The 22,839-nt window shown below is 40.1% G+C and overlaps 1 protein-coding gene across 5 annotated transcripts in view; it reads right to left on the bottom strand.

Moving 5' to 3' along the window:
• ATP13A4 (ATPase 13A4) overlaps positions 1 to 22,800 on the bottom strand; it is a 173,468-nt gene extending 150,668 nt beyond the window's left edge. For 3 of the 5 annotated variants that reach the window (XM_050779096.1, XM_050779099.1, XM_050779100.1), the window contains exons 1-2: positions 14,519 to 14,775; positions 14,148 to 14,309 (exon numbers count right to left, since the gene is read on the bottom strand). In XM_050779096.1, coding sequence (XP_050635053.1) covers positions 14,148 to 14,309; positions 14,519 to 14,533 — 177 coding nt within the window. In that variant the 5' untranslated portion in view covers positions 14,534 to 14,775. Of the gene's footprint in view, positions 1 to 14,147; positions 14,310 to 14,518; positions 14,776 to 22,618 lie in introns of those variants that run through there. The other 2 variants (XM_050779097.1, XM_050779098.1) reach the window with 2 other exon arrangements.
• Between the last annotated feature and the right edge of the window lie 39 nt (positions 22,801 to 22,839).

The raw sequence follows: 22,839 nt of genomic DNA, 5'->3' as shown, positions 1-22,839 counted from the left end.
TTTTCACTTTTATTTATTCCTCATAGGGTAGGAACAGCAGGGTGAAGGTACATGGGAAATTTCTGAAATGAAATATGAAGCACCGCGGTTTGTTGCTGGAGCCTATTCACCCTGTAACATGTTCCACTTGGTCAGAATTGATCCTTTAAATAACATACTGCCTTTCTTGGAGATTCCTTGAACAAAGAGAAGCTTCATGACTTGTCTGTCACATAGTTCTTCCTCATACTTCTCTGTGATGGTGAACGGCAAGTGTGGCAATTCTACGCATCAAAACCACATCCCTCATGACAACTGAGCCACTAATGAAGAGATGAGCTCCACCTTAGATCTCTATTCCTGAGAGGAGTATTGAAAGCCGAACTGGCCTCACAAATGTGTAGACCTCCAAAGGGTAAGATTTTAGGTCACTAAGGCTCTCTGCCAAAAACAAACAAACAAACAAAACACAACAACAACAACAACAACAAAAAACCTTCTAGCTTATACAAAACACAAGACAAGATTTATACACAGAAATGTTCACTGCAATATTACTAGTAATGCAAATAGAAGGCAATCAATGTATATCAGCAGGGCAATTATTAAATACTATTATATAGCCTTTAAAATAATGTTTATTAAGATTTTAATAACATGAGGGAAATATACGTAATTATATATGAAGAGAAACAACACAGAATCATGCAGTATGATGTTAAATTTAATTGGAAAAAAAGGTGGAACGCAAACAAAATAAGAGTGGAAGGTAAATATATCAAGCAAAATACTAATGGTATTTGCCGTGGGTGACGGCATCATTGTGGTTCTTCTTTTACATTATAATTTTCTATATTTTATACATTTTATTCATTGAACATGTTTCACTTTTAAAATCAGAAAAATAAATAATGTTTTTTGAAAAGCCTTTTTCTACCCGCTCACAGATTATTTTACAAAGATATTATCTGCTCACAGATTACTTATGTGTGATTATTTCTCACAGATTATTAACCTGCTCGCAGACCATTTATCTGTGATTATTTCTTACAGATTATTAACCCGCTCACAGACCATTTCACAGAGATATTATCTCTGACAAAAAAAAATCACCTTCAGGGACCTGAAAACTTTAAACACTGTTTTTTCAGTTAGTTCACTGATTATATATTGACCATCAGATTGGAAATTCTGTTTGTTTGTTTGTTTGTTTGGCCCACCCCACCCCATTTTTCTCACTCCAAGTAACAGTATCCAATACCCCAATATTCTTCTGGCAAACCACACCCTTTGCTATTTGTAGCCGTGGTGCTTCATGCAGAGTTGACTCTGACTCCAACTCCAGGAGAGAGCTTGTGATGACAAGTTTGGTATTCTGATGGCCACACAAATAAATTTAAAAAGCAAAAATGATCCAGTCCGAGCCAGTGAGAAGAAAGAGTATTTGGCTAAGACTACTGAAAGAAAGGCAAGTTCTTTTTTCCACTGAAGTGGTACCTAGGGATGTGTAATCCTAGAGTTATCAGAGGGCTCCCTGTGAAGTATAACAATAAAACCCAGCTTGGAAGTTCTGTCCATGGCAATCAGGCAAGAGAAAGAAATAAAGGGTATTCAAATAGGAAAAGAGGAAGTCAAACTGTGTCTGCTTGCAGAAGGCATGATCCTATATCTAGAAAACCCCATCATCTCAGCCCAAAAGCTTCTCAACCTAATAAGCAACTTCAGCAAAGTCTCAGGATGCAAAATCAATGTGCAAAAATCAAAAGCATTCCTATACACCAACAATAGACAAGCAGAAGCCAAATCACGAACTCCCATTCACAACTGCTACTAAGAGAATAAAATATTTAAGAATACAGCTAACAAGGGAAGTGAAGAATCTCTTCAAGGAGAATTACAAAACTCTGCTCAAGGAAATAAGAGAGGACACAAGCAAATGGAAAAACATTCCATGCTCGTGGATAGGAAGAATCAATACCGTGAAAATGCCCATACTGCCCAAAGTAATTTATAGATTCAATGCTATTCCCATTAAATTGCCATTGACATTCTTCATAGAATTAGAAAAAACTACTTTAATATTCATATGGTACCAAAAAAAAAAAAAAAAAAAAAAAAAGAGTCCACATAGCCAAGACAATCCTAAGCAAAAAGAACAAAGCTGGAGGCATCAGGTTACCTGACTTCAAACTATACCACAAGTCTACAGTAACCAAAACAGCATGGTACTGGTACAAAAACAGACACATAGACCAATGAAACAGAATAGAGATCTCAGGAAGTACACCACACATCTATGTCCACCTGATCTTTGACAAACCTGACAAAAACAAGCAATGGGGAAGGGATTCCCTACTTAATAAATGGTGCTGGGAAAACTGGCTAGCCATATGCAGAAAATTGAAACTGGACCCTGTCCTTACACCTTATACAAAAATTAACTCAGTGTGGATTAAAGACTTAAATGTAAAACCCAAAACTATAAAAATCCTAGAAGAAAATCTAGGCAATACCATTCAAAATATAGGTACAGGCAAAGATTTCATGACAAAAACTTCAAAAGCAATTGCAACAAAAGCAAAAATTCATAAATGGGAACTAATTAAGCTAAAGAGCTTCTGCACAACAAAAGAAACTATCATCAGAGTGAACACACAATTTACAGATTGAGTGAAAATTTCTGCAATCTATCTGACAAAGGTCTAATATCCAGAAACTATAAGGAAACTTGAACCTTTACAAGAAACAAACAACCCCATTGGCAAATGGGCACATGGAAAAGAATGCAGAAATCACTAAGAGTAAGTAAGCAACACTAAACAAATCTTGCCAAACCAGCATCATATACTCTTAACCAACTGGTTAGGACAATCATTAACACATAGTTCATCTGATTTTAAAAGGTCTTTCTTGAGGATTTTTGCTTCTGAATGTAGAATGCTACAAAGAACATCACACTCACCCTAACAACCAGGAAAAAATTGAGATAACCCACAAAGTCATAAATTTTCTTGAACCCATCAGATAGCTAAGGTTTCAAGGCAATCAAGTAAACCAAATTCCAAAGAACAAGTTCTTTCAAAAAGAAACAGGTTAAAACAATGTTTTTACCTTTCACAGCTCATGAGAGAAAGTGATGTTGGCCATACAAGTGATAAGAAGAAATTAGCTAAAATTTTGACAAATTTATAAACGCCAAGTTTGGACTACAACATCAGTTTAGCTTGAATATCTAAAAGTCTGAGACTCAGAAAGGGGCTGGCATCCACTCAGAAACTCTTCTTCCCAAGCATCAGTTGGTGCTCATCAGACAGACTGGGGGCAGAGGAGGACATCAGAGAGAGCTCCCTTTGGCAACATAGGTCTGAAAGAGGCAACTAATGGCTCCAGGAGACAGGCTCAAATTCCCTCTTACTTCTCTGGACTCTTCTCTCCTACTATTTAAACTTCTGGAATGAGATAGTAATTGGCAAAAGCCAATTACTTCTGTGTAAGAAATCATCTGCCAGGACACAAGCAAAAATCAATTGAGGCTGGATGAAGGTTAAAGGCAAAAACTTTTACCATTGACTATTCTGAAACCAGGATTCCACATTAAAATCAAATGCAATTAATAGCTAGTGGAGGAGAAGAAAGTCTTACCCAAGAAAACTACAAGTATAAGACAGATTTGGCTGCCACAGAGAGGGAGAATACGAATATTGAGAAAGCACTACTCCCCGAAGCTAAGATACAAAGGGATTGGCTAAGACTAAGTCTGGACAAGTGCAACAGATAACCCTATCTACCTCTACTACAAGCCTAGCAGAGTCATACGCCCAGGAGGATACCACTGGGAGAGGAATAGGATCACAAAGAGAGGCCACTTCTGCAGTACAGGCATGCAGAGATGACTAAAAACTGAAGGTGTATCCAGATGTTTTGATTTCAACACCTGTGATCCTAATCACGTCTATGCCCAAAAGATCAGAGATTTAAGACTTGTACAAAAACAGATCTGGAGGTTTTGTTTCTCACAAGTTCAAAATAAGCCCAGAGTATAAAATAACTGCTAAACTAATGAGTACTGTGTGGGGCTTGTGCAGCAGTACTAGTACTTGTATTAGTAATAACAGGCTACATCAAAAGCATAAAGTACACTGAGTTATGAGCAGAAGGTTTGAAGTCAATCTGCCTACGCTTAAGTTCTGTTTTTGCTGCTTCTTAGATGCCAGATTTGGGTAAATTATATGGTTTCTCAGCGCCTCCTTTTGTAAGATTGAGGTTAACAACCCACTTGAGTCAGGAGAGAAGAGAGAAACTCTTGTAATACATGCACACATTTTAATTCATCTCATCAGAAATATATCAAATAAAGTCAATGTAACATGTTAAATATAAACATGAAATAAGATACAGTCTCAGATCTCTCCATCTACCCAAACTTAATTCTTGGATAGTATTGTCTTAGAACTGGCTTCAAAACATTAATCATTTTTCACAATATTATCTTCTAAGTACTGATTCTGAAACTAGAGTACCAGAGTTTCAAAATCCTTCAGCCATAGTTCCCCAAATAAGGCAACAGATTCTGGAAATGCTGAAGTGATTACAGTTTCAGCCAGGGCTCTGCGTGTGTACCCACTGAAATCAGAGTGTCCTGGCCTGGGAACATTATATTTCTCTGGAAAGCATTCAGGACATTTGGGCCTCCTCTCTATTCTTTCTCTGAGGGGTCATTTCAGGTACAGCTGTACTCATTGTCCATAAGAATAGCCTTAGGCTGAGGGAAAAGTTGAGGAGATGGTGTTCTGAGCTGCCTTTCAACTCTACCCAGCCTGTGGTTTCAGGCAGCTTACCAAGGTTTATATGAAGGGCACTCAGAAGTAGCTATTGGCCAATTAGTTGAGTCAACCTAATCTGTCTAGTCTTTACACAGCCTTGAAATGGGCACCCAAAATGAATCTCTTCTGGATCCATCAGCAAATGACCAATTCCCTCACCAAAGTGCCAACTCAAGTTCCTGTGCTCTGTCTTCCATGGGCCTGAAGACCCTATACGGTTCAGCATTGGTTAATCATTGGCCAATAGATTTACTCCTTATTTCTTTATTTATGAGTAATTGACACAACTGCCATAAATTGCCAGTTCCCATTGATATAATGTTTCCAGATACGTTTTTCTTTCATTGACCAAAAAACTCACAGCACTTTGAAAACAAATTATTACTTAAATTTCTTAAGATGTTTCACAGTGGTTTTATCTGTTTTAAAAAGGTTTGAATTTTGTGTGTGTGTGTGTGTGTGTGTGTGTTTTGGAAAGGACCCCAAGAAATCATCTGTATCGAGCCCTGGTTCAATCCACTATGGAATTATTATTGAAACTGGCCCAATTGTCCCATAGAAGTGATCTTTACAGTCTTTTAAAATAAAAATACTAAAATTGACCCAGGTCTTGAAGATTAAAATTTACATTTGGCCCTCCCTCAGGAAACCCACCCTAGGACTCCTGAATAGTATCAAGTAACTGAAACTCACCAGATCATCACATTCAGACAGTGAGAAACCAGGTCCCTCATCCCTCATGATTTCCTTACTCCTCCCTAATTCCTGTTTACCCAATATAGTTACATTCCTTTCCTGCTACATAAACCCCAATTGTTGTCAGTCAGGAGATGGATTTGAGACTGAAGTGCCATCTCCTCAGTGGCAGCACCCAAATAAAATCCATCTTCCCTGGCAATACTTGCTGTCTCAGTGATTGGCTTTCTATGCAGCCAGCAGCAGGACCTAGACTGAAACCCTGGTGTTTGAGTAACATTATCTCCACCTTGTAAATAGGCCAATGTTAAAGAGAGGTGAAGTGGTCTAGGCCAATGTTAAAGAGAGGTGAAGTGCTCTAGGGTTGTAAGAATAAATCATGTTAGAACCAACACAACATGCTGGTCTAACCAACACAACATGCTGGTCATGCTGGTAATGTTGTGTTTCTTTCGATTACACCCTGATGTTTTTTCTACCATCAACAACTAAAGTAGCACATCCAAAATTTAACAAAAACAATAGGCAACAAACCATTATTTAAGGCAAGGACTTAAGCCATAGCCTGCCATTTACTTTGCCAAATGAACCTGGTAATGTCACTTAATCTCCCTATGCCTAAATTTTCGTATTCATAAAAGAGAGATGATAATTCCTTAGTGGGTTGCTGAGAGGATTAAATACATTACTATGTGCAAAGTTCTTAGTCCAGAACTTGGCTCAGATCAATCGCCATTTAAGTATTTGCTCTTACTATTGCCATCCCTACTCTCAACTTGTTCCTACTTTTCTTTTGGGGATTAAATGGCATTATCATCTTTCCTCATTGGACAAGCTAAGAACCTTAGAGATATCCTTAATAACTACTCATCCTGTTACCTCTTCTTTCTTACCTCCCAGTCTTTGGATTATGAAGTCTTCTTCATTCTACCATCTAAATATCTATTAAATTTACTTTTTACTCAGCATCCTCTCTGACAAGGCTATATAGTTTAGTCCTATTCCTCTCACCTGGACTATTTCAAATACCTCCTCACTGGTCTCTCTTTCAACCAACTTTGCTCACTCCATGATGTAACATCCTTTAAAGTATCCTACCATATTACTCCCTGCTTCAAAACTTCCAGTGGCTTCCACATTGTGTCAGCCAGGCTGGCATCACAATCATTCTGACCAAGTCCAGCTCCACCATCAAAGATTCAAATTTAGTAGGTCTAGAATGGGACCTAGGAATCTATTTTGTGTGTTTCTACAGATCAATATTTGAGAATCATTGGAAAGGATATTCATTAGAATGTCTTATGAAGTTCTTCAAAATCTTACTCCCACCTCCAGGGAAATGAAATGTCATCTTTCCCCTTGAAGTTTTCCTTGACTGAATTTTTCCTTCTTCTGTGTTCCCACAGCTCTGTATGCATAGCTTTCAAAATGATACCTGTTATATCACACTTTCATTATATTTGTACCCCTGGGTCCCCAACTTGCAGGGACAACCTCATGGGCACACAACCTGTGCGGTCACACAGGGCCCTATGCTCAGAAGGGCCCTACACTCAGAAGGTCCCTACCCTTGGCTTAATGCTCTGCTATCACCATCCCGAAATTCTTAATAATTGTTGAACAAGGGACACCTCATTTTCACTTTGCACTGGGTCCTGCAAATTATGTACTCAGCACTGCCACTCGATTGTGAGCTCCTTGAAAACAGAAGCTATTTGCTATTCTTTCAAATTCCTCCTTAGTTAGCACAGAGGACTCCTGGCAAAAAGTAGAGGTTTCTTAAATATTTGTTGAGTTTATACATGAATGAATGAAAAGATAAAGTATCTCATAGAAAAATAGTATAATATGGCTAATTAACTCGGAAGAATAAGCTTTTTTTATTCTTGGGGGAGAGAGGAACTAACTGATAAAATCCTGAGACTATTAACCATTGACCACTCCAAATAAATAACATAACATTTTCTAGGTTTATTTTTAAATTACTCAAACCACTCCTACTTTTGAGCCCTGCTGCCTCCCTGTTCTCAGAATGCAAAATTGCAGTTAATGGAGCTTGCAATTATGCTATCATGCCCTGAGTTTTTGTGCCAGGCACTGTGTTAAATTCTGAGTGTAATGGGAAGGGGAAAGGAGAAGCCAAGAAAATGTGAAATGAGCAGGGTCACTGTCTTCAAGAAGCAATTAAATTTCACTCCTCTAAAATTTATATCAAAGATGAGTTGACTTCATGGGAGTTCTGCAGCAATGAATCGAGAATAAAGACATTAGACTTGGCCAGTGGCCCAGCTTCCTGAACATTTCAAATGACAAAATGTCTCAGCCTGAACACAATTCCCCCACTATGAGATCTGTGGGGTCACTAGTTAACATGGGCAACTGCCTCAGAGGTGCTCATGGAGCATAATAAACAAGTGGCTATTGAGGTGGGGGAGGTGCTTTTGCTCCCGGGTGTTAGAGAAGAAAAGACGAACATTGGCTATCAAAGTGAGCCAAATAATTGGTGGAAAAAAATGTTCCTAGCTCCTGCTGGAGGCATGACAGGACTCCCAATGTGGCAACGACCACACACCACCCGCTGCCACGTTACGTGTCCGTTGCTAGGTTCTCCAACATGACACGGAAGTCCAAAAAGAGTTTATCGCGCTTTTCTACTACTAGTTTTTAGTTACCCACTGCTGGTTGGTATAATACCAGTTACAAAATCAAGAGATTCTAGTTGAAAACATATAAATGCCAATAAACATATAAAGATGTGTTCAGCTTCAAATCAAGGAAATGTAAAAATAATACAACCACAGAATATCGATTTTGTATACTGAATGAGCCAAAGTTAAAAAGACTGATAATTTTCAATGTTGGCATGAATGGAGGAGAAAGCAAGTATTCTCAAAAAAGATTGCTGGTCTGATTATAAATTGGTACAACTACAACTTCTGAAGGGTAATTTGGCATGATGTGTTAATCCAAATTTAAAATGCATGCCCCCTTTAAGGCAGTAATAATAATTCTAGGCCTTTATCTTAAGGAAATAATCTGAAAAATAAATAAAAACCTAAGTACAAAGTTGCTCATCACAACCAAAAAAAAAAAAAATTAGACATAATACACGTGCAACATGGGAAACCTGCTGATACAGTACAATTCATCCAAACACAACTTGAACATTGACATAGTTATGTGACACTCTAATTATCAAATATATATATATATATATCCATAAGGCATTTGTAGGTATAATGGAAAGGTTAGTTCTTCTTTTTAAAGTAGAGATAGAATCATTCCATTTTTGTTAAAAAATACATATTGACCAGGTGTGGAGGCTCACTCTTATAATTCCAGCACTCTGGGAGGACAAGGCAGGTGGATCTCTTGGGTCCAGGAGTTTGAGACCAGCCTGGGCAACATGGTGAAACCCCATCTCTACATAAAATACTAGAAAATTAACCAGGCATTGTGGCATGCGCCCGTGGTCCTAGCTTCTCAGGAGGCTGATGTGGGAGGATCACCTGTGCCTGGGAGACTGAGGCTGTGGTGAGCTACGATTACACCATTGCACTCCAACCCAGATAGAGACCCTTTCTCCGAAAAATCTAACATTAAAAAATACATATTTATGAGTATGTGTATGTATTTTTTAAGAATATGAATTTTAAATCAATACAATAATTTTGTTTTGCCATGATGCAAACAAATGGATGATATCCAAAAACAATATTCATATTGTTTTTTAACATGTAGGGGGACAAAGGGAGATAGTGATGTCCTGGTAAATATTTAACAGCTGGCCTTCCGGTGGGCCAGGGTGGAAGTCCCGTTGTAGTATTTACAGATTTCTGTGGCATAAATGTCACCAACATTATTTATTTCAAGCTACTAATGTGATGTCACTGAGTTAGGAGTTGGGAAGAAATGGAAAGAAATACAGTTGCACCATGCTGTGTAATACCACTACCTCGTATTTCCATGACACAGATAAATTAGATGCAAATAATCTCAAAAGTATAGATAAGTATGAAGATAGAGCAAAATAGAAAGTGAATTTTAGGTTTTTGTTTGTTTGTTTGTTTGTTTTGAGACAGTCTCACTCTATCCCCCCAGCTTGACTGCAGTGATACGATGTCAGCTCACTGCAGCCTCAACCTCCTGGACCAAAGCAAGCCTCCCCGCTGAGCCTCTCAAGTAGCTGGGACTACAGGTGCATATCACCACGCCCAGACACTTTTTTTGTATTTTTGTAGACAGGGTTTCACTATGTTGCCCAGGCTGGTCTGAAACTCCTGGGCTCAAGCAATCTGCACACCTCAGCCTCCCAAAGTGCTGGGATTACAGGCGTGAGCCACGGCGCCCAGCCTGCATTTCTTATTGACATGTCTGGTGGTAAACTCATGAAGCATATTTACTTCATTATTTAGATCCTTATTTGTCATTGCAATATTTTACAATAAACATATGTTACCTTTATAATCAGAAAAGAATTCAAAGGGTTTTTTGTTTTTTTTTTTGGTCTTATTTGTTAAGGCCTAGGGAAAAATATCAGGGGATATTAATTTTTAAGTCTCACTGGAACAAAACACTTCCCCAAAAGATTGATTGTGTTAAGGTGTAACTAAAGAGCAATGTTAGAATCAATTAAGCCATATGATACCTTTGCTCAGTCATGGTTGTAAATTCCTTCAAAATAGAAATACAAAACGTCACGACTCAAAGAGATTTGTGCTCCCAGGCATTCTCATACTTACACTTCACAAACAAGAAAGCTGAAAGGTTGGTGTTTTCCCAAAGTATGCACAAGGTAAGCAGAATATAACCCAGCTCCTCTCTATTTATAAGTAGTCTCTACGGCCTATGAATAAAAGTACACATTCTTGGCCAGGTGCAGCGGCTCATGCCCATAATCCCAGTACTTTGGGAGGCCGAGGCAGGTGGATCACAAGGTCAAGAGATCGAGACCATCCTGGCCAACACGGTGAAACCCCGTCTCTACTAAAAAGTACAAAAAAACTAGCCAGGCGAGGTGGCGGGCGCCTGTAGTCCCAGCTACTCAGGAGGCTGAGGCAGGAGAATGGCATAAACCCGGGAGGCGGAGCTTGCAGTGAGCTGAGATCCGGCCACCGCACTCCAGCCTGGGCGACAGAGCGAGACTTCATCTCCAAAAAAAAAAAAAAAAAAGATACAAAAATTAGCTGGGCGTGGTGGCATGCACTGGCAGCCCCAGCTACTCAGGAGACTGAGGCAGGAGAATCACTTGAACCCGGGAGGCAGAGGTTGCAGTGAGCTGAGATCACGCCACTGCACTCCAGCCTGGCAACAGGGCAAGACTCTGTCTAAAAAAAAGAAAATAAAAAAAAAGTACATATTCCTTTTGGTATAACTGAATGGCAAGAGATGACCTCATTTTTATGGGGTAGTATTTATTCAATTGGTTAACTGCTAAGGCCCTGGCTCTTCCTACCTTTAATAGCAGCTCACACTTTGCCAGAACTGTATCTTCTCAAAACACGTTCATATGGATTATCCCCACTGATCTTCATGAGAGCTCTGAGTCTGGTAGGGGTAAGAAAGACCAGTCCTATTTTACAGGTATAAAAACCGAGGCTAGAGCAGGTAAGCAGCTAGCCCAAGGCCGGTGAGAGCCAGGCCTCCTGTCCTGTCCCAGTGCTCTCCAGGAGTTTCCTCCTCAAAGCCTTTCTGAGGCAGTCATTTAGGTGAACATTCCCTGAAGGGCACTTTCTCACCTTTCCTTCCTTCTCCCTCCAAAAGCCTCTTTCTTCCTTTGGCTCCTGTCTCATTTCGCACTTAAAGATATTACTTTCAGGTCACCTAGGGTTGCTTTTTAGCTCCTGTTTGCTTTTGTTTATTATTTTTATTTATTTATTTATTTATTTATTTATTTTTATCTACTTATTTTTGAGACAGCGTCTCTCTCTGTCGCCAGGCTGGAGTGCAGTGGCGCAATCTCGGCTCACTGCAACCTCTGTCTCCCGGGTTCGCGCCATTCTCCTGCCTCAGCCTCCCAAGTAGCTGGGACTACAGGTGCACACCAGGCTGCCCAGCTAATTTTTGTATTTTTAGTAGAGATGGGGTTTCACCATGTCGGCCAGGATGATCTCGATCTCTTGATCTCGTGATCCACCTGCCTTGGTCTCCCAAAGTGCTGGGATTACAGGCATTAGCCACCGCGCCCAGACTGTTTTCGGTTTTTTAACTCTAAAATGAAAGATAATCCTAGGCATCTTTAGCCCTCAGAATATTCTTCTTCTTTATTTGACATGAAGTCTAAACCCTAGAATGTTGTTTTCTCTTGAAATTTGAAGTAATTTCCACCACAAGAGAAATTACATTTGCAAAGTTTCAAGTAAAGTATATTATAAAGCACAAGCCTAAACACTTTGGTGTGACACATTTCTAGACCTGGAAGTCAGAGGAAACAGGCTTATTTAAGATACTCAAATTATCTTGAAGAAAATAGAAACTCAAATTATCTATAACAGAACAGATCCTGAGGAATATAAGAAGACTGGATGTTGATGTTCTCCTTAGCTTTGTTTTATGAAGGAAGGAAATGTGTTTTCTTATGGGTGCAATGTTCTCTGGAAGAACTGGAAGAGGTATCAGTGGGCTATGCTCAGGTCCAGAGACAAAAGACTATCAACTTAAACACCACTGTGTGGTGCCTCAGCGCCTGGACTTACTGGTTGATGCAACCTTCGGAAAATTCTGTGTGCATCAATTTCCTCATCTTTCAAGTAAGAATCACAGCATCTACCTCATAGGGTTGTGATGAAAACTAAATTAGCTAGTGGCCAAGAAAATGCGGTGTATACTAAAAATCACTACAAAATATGTAGAATATATGTATACATATAGTTTGATAATTTTTAAAGTTTACTGCTCTGGGCAAGGGATGGAGGAGTGAGTTAAAAAGGAACAGAACGTCAGACACAGCAACAGGCAGGTGGCCAGGTTTCTGTAGGCACAAGAGGATGGAGAGCTCAGGAGTGCATACTAATTGCTGCACCTCTGCTGAGAGTACTGGCCAAATGACTGCCCACCAGAAAACACAGTGTCCCTTTCCATATTAAAAGCCCTCTGCTAACTGGGCTTCCAGCTGCATACGAAACTAGGTGGACTTCCTCATGCATCTGATGGTGCCGTTATGAAGATGGACTGTTAATGAATTGCTTTGGTGGAATATGTACGCTAGGGAAGAGGTAACAGTTTCCCTACAACCATGAATGTCTTCTGGAAAATAAATGATTCTTATTGACACTTGAAAGACAAATTGTCCAAGAGCAGAAAGGGGTGTACTGAAAAAGAGTGAGTGTATTTCTAAATGAGAGAGAGAGAAAAAAAAAATGTTTCAGAGGAAGGAGCCTCTACCTTCTGGTGAAGAGTATTCAAGATGAAGATAAACTTTTCAACTTAATATCGACAGTAATGAAATATTCACTTCCTAAAGAAAACTCTTTAAGGAAACAAAGACGATATCCAGTGTGGGCTAGCAAGTCATTTCTGGTGACATTTGTGGAGGGGCTAAAGGCAATTCACTGGGCAGTCAAATCTGAATGAAGTAAAGGATATGGTTAAGAAAAGCACCTGAATTAATGTGCCTTTTACTTCTTTATAATTCTTTCAGCTTTGATAGCAGAAGGGATCTACTCTTGAAAGTCCAAAAAATGTTGTTGCTATAGGAACAGGTAAGCAGATTAGACTTGAAAGACCAGTTTAGGAACAAAGAATTTAATAGTCAGGGCTAAAGCAATTAACCAAGAAAAACATTTTAAGTAAATATCTTTCAGGTTTGTTATTTACATATTAATTCCAGGAAGACGAAATGTTATTATTGAATGAGTGCATCACATTTTAACATTTTAATTACATCATTACTGGCATAAAAGACTATGCTTACACAATTAGCAGAAAGACCTTATTAAACAGAAGTACACATTTCTGACTCTCTCTTGATTACATTGTCATTGAGAAATACAGTTTTAAATTCATCCTGAGCACAAGTCATCTTGGATTTTCCTATAGTTCTCGAGATGGGAGTGCATCTAAAATAAAGGAGATAACAAACTACCGAAAGTTTTCTGTAACCAATCTCTATAATGAGGAAGCCACAGAAGTAAAATTCCAGAAGAAAATAGAAATGTGTATAGGCTGATAATTGTTAATATTGCATGTCTTCCCTGTCCAACAGACTCAGTGAACAAGGTGTGTAAGAGAAGGTTGAAGACCTAGCGGCACCTCTGCTTCTTCCTATCAGGGAATACGCTGCTTCTCACACTAGGGATTTCCTAAAATTGTTAGGTGTGTTGAACAGAACTGAACTGGCTATACCACTGAGGCTCAAACAAGAATCATAAAGTGGCACGGTGCTTCTCTCCTCTCTGTTTTCTTTCAAAAGAAAACATTATTGACAAGATAAATACAATATTTTCATTCTGGCAAATTTCTGCTGTCAGAGGTTATATTTACAGGATAGAGAGATTTCTTAAACATGACCTTTTCTCATGTAATGCCAGAGTGAAATTGCAGAGAAGTCTGTGTGTGTGGTGTGTGGTGTGTGTGTGGTGTGTGTGTGTGTGTGTGTGTGTCTCGCAGGCTGAGGAGTGGGATGGGAAGGGAATGTGGCTAGAATCTTACCATCTCATTCTCTTCTCCTTCATTGAGCAGAGCGTGCTGGCCCTTCTCAAAGTGTCCCATGAAAAAGTGATTCCACACCTCCTTCCTGACCTTGCCGGGCAGATGCTTCCAGGACGAACCCCAACTCGCCGAGCCACTGAGCCACCGCACCTCCTCAGCTGACTAAAAGAGTTAATGATCCTCCAGGTTAAAACTCCTCCTTGAGCACACACCTTCTCTCAACAAACGACAATACTTGGCAAACTGAACTCCTCCCACAAGTCACCCTCTGCTAGGAGGAATTTCTGGCTGCTCCCTGCTTATTGCGTCCTCTCAGAGCAGCTGTCTCAAAGGAGGCTGCTCCCATGCCGATCTTTTTGTGCCCAACTTACAGGGAAAGAACTCATTGCCTGCCCAGTGCCTGCCAGCCTCAGACTTCTGACTGCAAATCCAACAGGACAATACAGAGTTGGCAGGACCCTTCTCAGGAGCCAGGAGCAGATGCAAGAACTCTCAGGTCACTGCTGTATTCAGAGGACCTAAGGAATTGGGTTGAGAGGAAGGGCACAGAGCCGCAGATTTTCTCTGATGAATGAAGGCTTCAATCCATAGCTTTCTAATAGTACTCTCATTCAGTTTGCTTACAAAAGGTACAAATTATCACTCATCCTCTTCAAAAGGTATTTGTAATCACATTTCCTGGTATATGCAAAAAACATTCTATTTAAAGTGTATGTGAAATTAAGTTTACTTTTTTGAAACACATGTAGAAAAAGAACAAAGGTAACATCAAACATCACTAAAATACTGATATTTCAACACTTAAGGAAGTCTAGAACTAAAATATTCAAATGACTACATGGTCAAACTCTTTTTTAAAATTTTCTTACACATTTATTCAATAAACATTGCCTGAGCACAGGGACTACCTAAAAAAGTTAAGTCATATTTGCTATCCTCATGTTGATGTAGGGATTCACACTTCCAAACAAACATGATAGAAAGTGGATTGTTATTATAAGAGCCGGAACAGAAGCCTAAGATAACTGTTAGAAGTCCCAGTGTGGTGTAGAGAAACACACCGCTACCCTAGCTCCGGCAAAATACCTGTATTCCAGCTGCTTGTCTGCACTGGCCTTGCTATGTGACCATTTAACTATAGGAACTGGCTCTTCTTCTCTGGCACCACCCAACAGGACTGTTGAGAGAATGGAGTGAGATCTTTGTGAAAGTACATGGTACGGCATCGATCAAGTGCTGTTAGGATTGTTAAACTAACAGTAGGTGGTAGCACACAGTGGTTAAGGTCATATGCACTAAAGTCGGAAGGCCTGAGTTCAAATTTGGACTGTACTACGTGGTCGTTGTGCTACCTTGGGATATAATGAGTTATACAAACTCCATTAGCCTCTATTTGCTCACATGTAACATAAAGATGATGATAATCGAGCATATGTCCTCAAACAGATTTTTAAGAAAGAGTGCCTGGGGAATAATAGGTATTCAACAAAAGATAGTTATTTTTACCTTCACCATGCCCACTGTCTCTCCCTCAAGCTACAATGGCAATGATATCTCCAACCTGACCCAAATAGCCCTAATGTGACCAAGATCAATGTGTGCATGTGTATGTATGTGTGAGTATGTTGTATGTTAAAACCTTGAGCAAATAGTAAAGCATAAGATAAACATAAAAAGTAAGCTAAGTAAACCCATTGTAATAGTAATTACAAAATATATATGTATGTATGTGTATGTGTGTGTGTGTGTGTGTGTATACATACATATAGTTCTCTTGGTTTCAAAAATTTGCTACCACAATTTAACCAAATAAATGAAAATAAAATTAACATTTTATCACAAGGTCAAAATATAAGGAGTGCAGGGTTTCTTTTCGGGGGGGGCAATAAAAATGTTCTAGAACTACTGATGGCTTCACAAATTTGTGAATATACTAAACCTCATTGAAATGTATACTTTAAAAGGGTGAATTTTATGAAATGTGAATTATATCTCAATGAAAAGATATAATAAATTTTAAAATTATACTTCAATAAAAAATTATAACTCAAAAAACCTAACTGAACGTTTAACAGCCTTACTAGGCAGTAATTATATATTCAGTACAGAAAAAAACATAAAACATGCATATTCCAAATTTCATCTCAACTGATGGAGGTTGAGGAGTGTTAGTATGTGACATAGCGAAACTGTATCAGTGCTCCTGGGCACGTGAGAGAGAAGGAATTCATTCTCCTGTTTATCACTGGCAATATTTGCACTGTTTTCTTTTGGCTGGGCTCCTGAATACCCTTGGTAACTCATGCACCATTGTGAGACTGAGATGAGTGTGTAACTGATTAAGAGCTAGAGAAACTGTACACAAACTTACCCCATCAAATAAATCAGGTCATACTGTTACAATATTTAAGCCAAACTTGAAAAGGAAAATATGTAAGTCCCTATGAACATTAAAAGATTTTATAAAAATCAGGTGTCCGTGGAAAATTATTATCCACAACCCGGTTCAGTAGAGCTGAGGACTCCAGTAGTGACAGAGTTTCCTCAGGCTCCTTGGGAGTTCTATTGGTAAAACATCTAGATTTGATCTATGGCAACACTACTTATGGACAGCACTCACCCTCATTTAGTGCTTTTGGTCTACAAACATAAGCATATCCAGAAACAGGGGTAGGTTGTGTGGGAAAGCAAGGAAAACGTTTACCGAACACTTCCAGATATGAGGCACAATTCTAAACAGTTTACACTCACTGTTGCGTGCAATCCTGACAAAAGCCTCTGTGGTTGATACTCTTCTGATCATTCTTATTTGACAGACAAGGAAACACAGGTACAGATATTAAGTAATTCGCCTACATTCAAACCATTAGTAAGTGACAGAATGAGTATTCAGACCTAGGCAATGCAGCTCTCCCAATTCATGATCCTAGTTACGGGACTAATACCTCTTCTCCACATTTATTTGGCACAACCAAAGTGCTCTGCAAAGAGGCTTGCATGTATATGACCAGAAAAGCCTCTTTGTGAAGGAAGCATTTTGAGAAAGGCCTTGGAAAGAGTCAAAAAAGGCTTCAACAGGTAGAGATGCTGAGGCTCGAACAAAGAGTGAGGCCGCAGGAAAGAGCATTTGAAGCAAGGGAGTCATCAGAGGGAGAAACACATGGTCATGCTGAGAGCAAGTCCATCAGCCCCACTGCAGTACGGGATGCACGAAGGAAGAAGAGGGGAGTGACATGTGGCAGGGACATACGGACCAACGCCATGCACGGAGGTCCTGAATGCCAGGCTGAGTCTGAGCTTAGTGCACAGAGTGACAATAACATGGAAGGCAAACTGAACTCCATAAATATCCCTATGGTTCCTGATCAGCCTGTGCGCTCATATTGTAGGAATCAGGTGCCAAAGCAACTCGGTCCTTCTACGCAATACTGTATTTATGTAGACAGTTTTCTTGAACCTTCTAAGTTAGTCTTCTATTTCTCTTTGGAACATTGTTTGAAAAGGTATTCTTGAATTCAGCCTCTCTTTCCTTAATTGTGCCTGTTCGATATTTCTATTCTATACTCTGTGTGCCTCACAGGTTGTGATGTGGCTTAGTAAGAACAGCAGATGAGGATTTGGTGTGGTCTACATTCTAATCTTGACATTTTCCTGAAGGATTCCATTCACTAATTCATTTAACACGAGTTTAATTAACTTCAGTATACCCAGATCTGTAACAGATGAAGAATAGACATATAATAAATTATGCCCCCAAAAAGTTAAGTCCATTAAGAAACAAGACCAACACCAAAATATAAATTCCATATAACATGCTAATTACACAAGAGTGACAGAGGAAGTTCAAGTAGAGAGTTAGGCCAGGAAACCCTCACAAAGATAGGAGTTTTATGCTGGCCTAGATAAATACAGCATTATTAACAAAGGAGACAGAGAACAATGGCACAGATGAGGGCTCTCACACAGCCCATTCTGGGGGCTATAAATTATACACATATAGTGATACCTTAGAATTGAGAGGAATGTCCAAGAGGAAAACTTTCTTCGTTCGTTCTCTGATTCTCTCCCTGAACTGATTTTTTCTCAAATACTCTCTCCCAAATAAGAATGGGAACGGAAAATAAAAAGGATCAATACTTAGCTACCTCTGCTGACGTGGCATCTTGGTTCGCTTTTGATTATCTTAGGAGCATGCCTGTTGCTCTGAGCAGTTCTCAACCTCTGTGAGCGTCTAGAATAGATGTTCAATGGAAATAATGGCAGGACCGGTTTCTCTGCCAGGACCGTGGGGATGCTGATGCTTACTTGTCTGGCCCATTGAGATTGTGTGATGATAAATGGTAATAATGTTTCATTATATGTTAATTTCTGTCTTTCATCTGAGAACTCACAGCATATTACAAATATTATTTTTTGCAACATCTCTGTGAACTGGGGAGGTGAGTAACATCATTGCCCCTGTTTGAAAGCTGTAGGAACTGAGTCATAAAGAGGTCACAAAGAGCTGTTCAAGGTCATGTGTCTTTAGCATGGAGAGGAACCCGAAACAAGTGCAGTATCTCTGCTTTGTCATCATTGGCAATACACTGGCTCAATCTTCCTCCTCAGTCCTCATTACACAAATCTTGTATTTGTAAAGTACTTGAAACCTTTTGTTATAGAACTTTATCTGAACTCAAGGCTTTACGGTTATTAATAATTATCCTAATCTGCTCTAAAATAGTCTGTGGTAGCAAGCAAAGATGCGATATCCCAAAGAGGAATTACCTGCCTCAAGGTGGTGGTGCAAAGTCTAACTGAATTAATTAATGTTTGTAAAACATTTAGCAACCCTTAAATTAAAGGGTCTAATACAAAGATCCAGGGACTCCCCATTAATTACAGAAGAAAAGAGCAGGCTGGCGCCGTCTCTGCTTCTCAGAGGACTTCCTCTCAAATATCCCCGTTCAGCACCGGGTCTGTTCTCCTCCCAGTGCCTTGGGGCGGCCTGTTGTTTCACTTTCAGAAGAGCCCTCTTGGCTTTCGGTTATTTCCAAAAATAAGAAATTAAAAGCTCCTCTCTGGAGGTAAGGCAGCTCCTCTTCTGTGAAGCTTACCTCAGTTGACAGCTGTTATAACAATTCCAGGTCATTAAGGACAACCTATACAAACAAAATCCAAAAGAGACAGTCCCCAGGCAGAAGCTTCATGTCAGTGTACTTAATTTTGAGAACTTTTAACTCCAAAATTTGAATATACAAAATAATACAAGTTAGGGTGCGATTATTAACAATCAGAGACTATTAGAATTAGACTGGGCCTTAGAAATTACTAAGTTACCCTCATTGTTTCTCAAGTGAGAAAAAAGTTACCAGATGACTGTGTAATGATTTGTCCAAGATCACAATATGTGAAAGCTAAAATTCTCAAGTCTTATATATGATATACTTCACACAACATCATATTACTACTCACTTTTTTTTTTTTTTTTTAAAGACAGGGTCTCACTCTGTCACCCAGGCTGGAGAGCAGAGGTGCAATCATGGCTCACTACAGCCTCAACCTTGTAGGCCCAAAGGATCCTGCCAGCTCAGCCTCTCAAGTAGTTGGGACTATAGACAGGAGCCACCATGCCAAACTAATTTTTGTTTTTGTTTTCTGTAAAGACAAAAAACATGTTGCCCAGGTTGGTCTTGAACCCTGAGCAAAAGCCATCCACCCACCTCTGTCTCCCAAAGTGCTGGGATGACAGGTGTCAGCCACCATGCCCGGCTGCTACTCACTTTTTGTAAAGGGATTAGAATAGGATACTTTGACACAGTATCTCTAGAATATTTAAGAGGAACTTTTTTGCTAAGTATAGATTTAAATAGAACTTTTCCAGAACCCACCAATTGTGTAAAGCCATGGCCATATCACTGAATTGTAGAGCATATCCCATTACTGAGGTACGATCCAGAGGGCTTAGGACATAGCATTGGGCCCACCCACCGGGGTGAAAATCTGTGCTTGGGGAGATGATGATATTATATTGCAGGTACTTCCAAAGGAAATTTAATCTACCAGGCAATTGAAGCTCATAGCAATTTTTGCTCACAGCTCAGGAGAACAGTTGGCCAAGAGGGAAGGAGAGAAAGGCCGTAAGACAGAAGCAGAAATGTTCCCAACAAGCAGTTAGAGTCCAGCAATGGGGCAGGTGATACTTGGAAATCCGGACAGGAAGCTGGCTCCATGGGGTCTGTCCTCTAGTGGCTAAGCTCCAGTCAGAAACCTCGGGCCTGAGGCGGTGTTCCAATTCCGGGTGGGAGCCTGGCCTGGGAAAGGCTTCTTTACTCCTAGAAAAATCTGGGGCTCAAGGCAGGCTGCCAGGCAGGAACTTGGGAACAGTAGTACCCACAGGGGACCTCAGGCTTAGGAATGAGGCAAGAGCCCAATGAACAGAATGAGGGCACTGTCTCTGGGCAGACTAACCAAGAGTGTGGCTGGGTGCTGAGCTGCAGAGAGCAAGGCTGGGCTGGATTCAGTGCCCCTGCCATGGGCCTGGGATGACCCAGGAACTGGGCTGAGGCCCCTGGGGAAAATCAAGAACAGGTTCCTGCTGGGGATGAAGGAAGTGGCAAGGCTGGGGCTCCACTGGGCCTCTCTGTTTGCCATTCTTCCAAAAGTCCACATTAGGATTATTTACGCTGGTTACCTTTTTCATCAGCAAGTAAGATGCTCCACAAAAGCGGGGAGACTCTCAAGTGGATAAATCAGTGTTATTTTGAGAGGGGGGCGAAACTGAAATTATTGACAAAAGAAGTTCAGAGCTCTTATTTGTGTATTGTACATGTCGTTCAATGTGCTAAGCAAATTGGTAATGGGGAATGTTATTTACTAATGGAAAAAAGAAAGTAGTAAGATAGAACTAACGCACCTCCTAGTACTCAGACCCTCTTCCAATTCGTGTGGCATCAGAAGGGATCTCTGAGGTTTCTTAGCTCTCCCGCAATCCATCAACCCTGCCAAAGCACTTCAAATAAGCAATCTAAATAAAACTGTGCTTACCATGCAAATGTAACCTTAAGCTCCCCAGCTTCCAATCTAATCTCTGTCCCGATGGAGGTCTTTAGGGGCTGTCACTGTCTTTTCACATCCCTCTTTTTTGCATACCCCTATGAAACACGCAACCGGACTACCTATGTCTACCATGGGAACATCACTGTACTTCTCCCTTCGCTGGAAATGGAGTCCAATCCTCTCCTCCTTTCATCCAGCCTTTCTCTGGCACCAGGGTACTTTGCTGTTGGCTAGCTGCATGCTTTGTTGGTTGCTCTGTTTTTTCACATCTCATTGACCCTAGAGTATGTGGCAGAGAATAGCAGTAGTTCCTCACCAGTGGTGTGTATCAGTCACCCCGGAAGCTCTCCTGGACCCCACATACTCTGGTCCCGACCCAGACCTACCAAACCTGAATCCCTGGGGTAGAAACAAACAAACAAACAAACAAACAAAAACCCTGCATTTTGATGAGTATTGGTTATGTTGTACTTATACTACTTTAAAATAAAAAGGAAAATAAAAGAATAAAGTAGATCTACTGTTATAGGAAGATGTCCGTGATATATTAACTGCAAGTTGTTACAGAATGCTATCATTACATGATTAAATGTATTACATTATTAAATGCATTCATCAGGCATTTTTGTAAAAATGGGAAATATCTGTATGTGTGATGTAATATACAGGTGGATATTTAAACAAAAGAGTCTATAGACTAGGGATTTTAGCCACTGTTTCCTGTTCTCCTTGCCATTTACCTCGCAAGCCCTAGATACAGTGAAACCAATTTCAAATATAGAATCACACCAGTTGGCCGGGCGCAGTGGCTCACACCTGTAATTCCAGCACTCTGGGAGGCCAAGGTGGCAGATCACGAGGTCAGGAGTTCGAGACCATCCTGGCTAACACGGTGAAACCCCATCTCTCCTAAAAATACAAAAAATTAGCCGGGTGTGGTGGTGGGCACTCATAGTCCCAGCTACTCGGGAGGCTGAGGCAGGAGAATCACTTGAACCTGCAAGGCAGAGGTAGCAGTGAGCCAAGATGGTGCCACTGCACTCCAGCCTGGTGACAGAGTGAGACTCCATCTCAAACAAAAATAATAATAAAAATTAAAAAATCATAGTGGTTATATTATGGCTCGATCATTGGATAGCCATGAAAAATTTGGCAAGTTGCTAAATTACCCTAAGCTTCAATGTTTTCATCTTTGAAATGAGATACAATCCCATTACTCCATGACACGGTATTATTGGAAGAACAAATAAGATTGTATACATGCCCAGTCTTGTGTCAGACAAATTATAAGACATTTTTTAGGGAAAAAATAGTATTGGAAGTTGAACGGTACTTGAGAATTTTTTTCTTCCCAAAAAAATATGAAATGGGGAAAAACACAATCGAGCAGTTTTATATTAATCTTTCTTATTTAAGAACAGGAAAGATTATACCTGGTTTCCCGGAGGATTGCTTGAGGAGTGTCAGCCCATCAGGACAAGGGAATGCAGAGAAGTCCTGGCTAACCCACAGACCTCACCAGCATGGTCTACCTGCCAAAATGAGAGAAAATGAGAGCCAGAAACTCAGGGACCCAATTCTCCCCTCCTAGACCTAGTATCCTTATATTAAACTGCTACTTCCAGTGTTAAGAACTCCACAGAAACCAAAGTAC

The sequence above is a fragment of the Macaca thibetana genome, chromosome 2 (assembly GCF_024542745.1).
Source record: "Macaca thibetana thibetana isolate TM-01 chromosome 2, ASM2454274v1, whole genome shotgun sequence".
Taxonomy (NCBI): Eukaryota; Metazoa; Chordata; class Mammalia; order Primates; family Cercopithecidae; genus Macaca; species Macaca thibetana.
The sequence above is the reverse complement of the archived record's forward strand: the minus strand, read 5'-3'. Positions and strand labels throughout refer to the sequence as shown.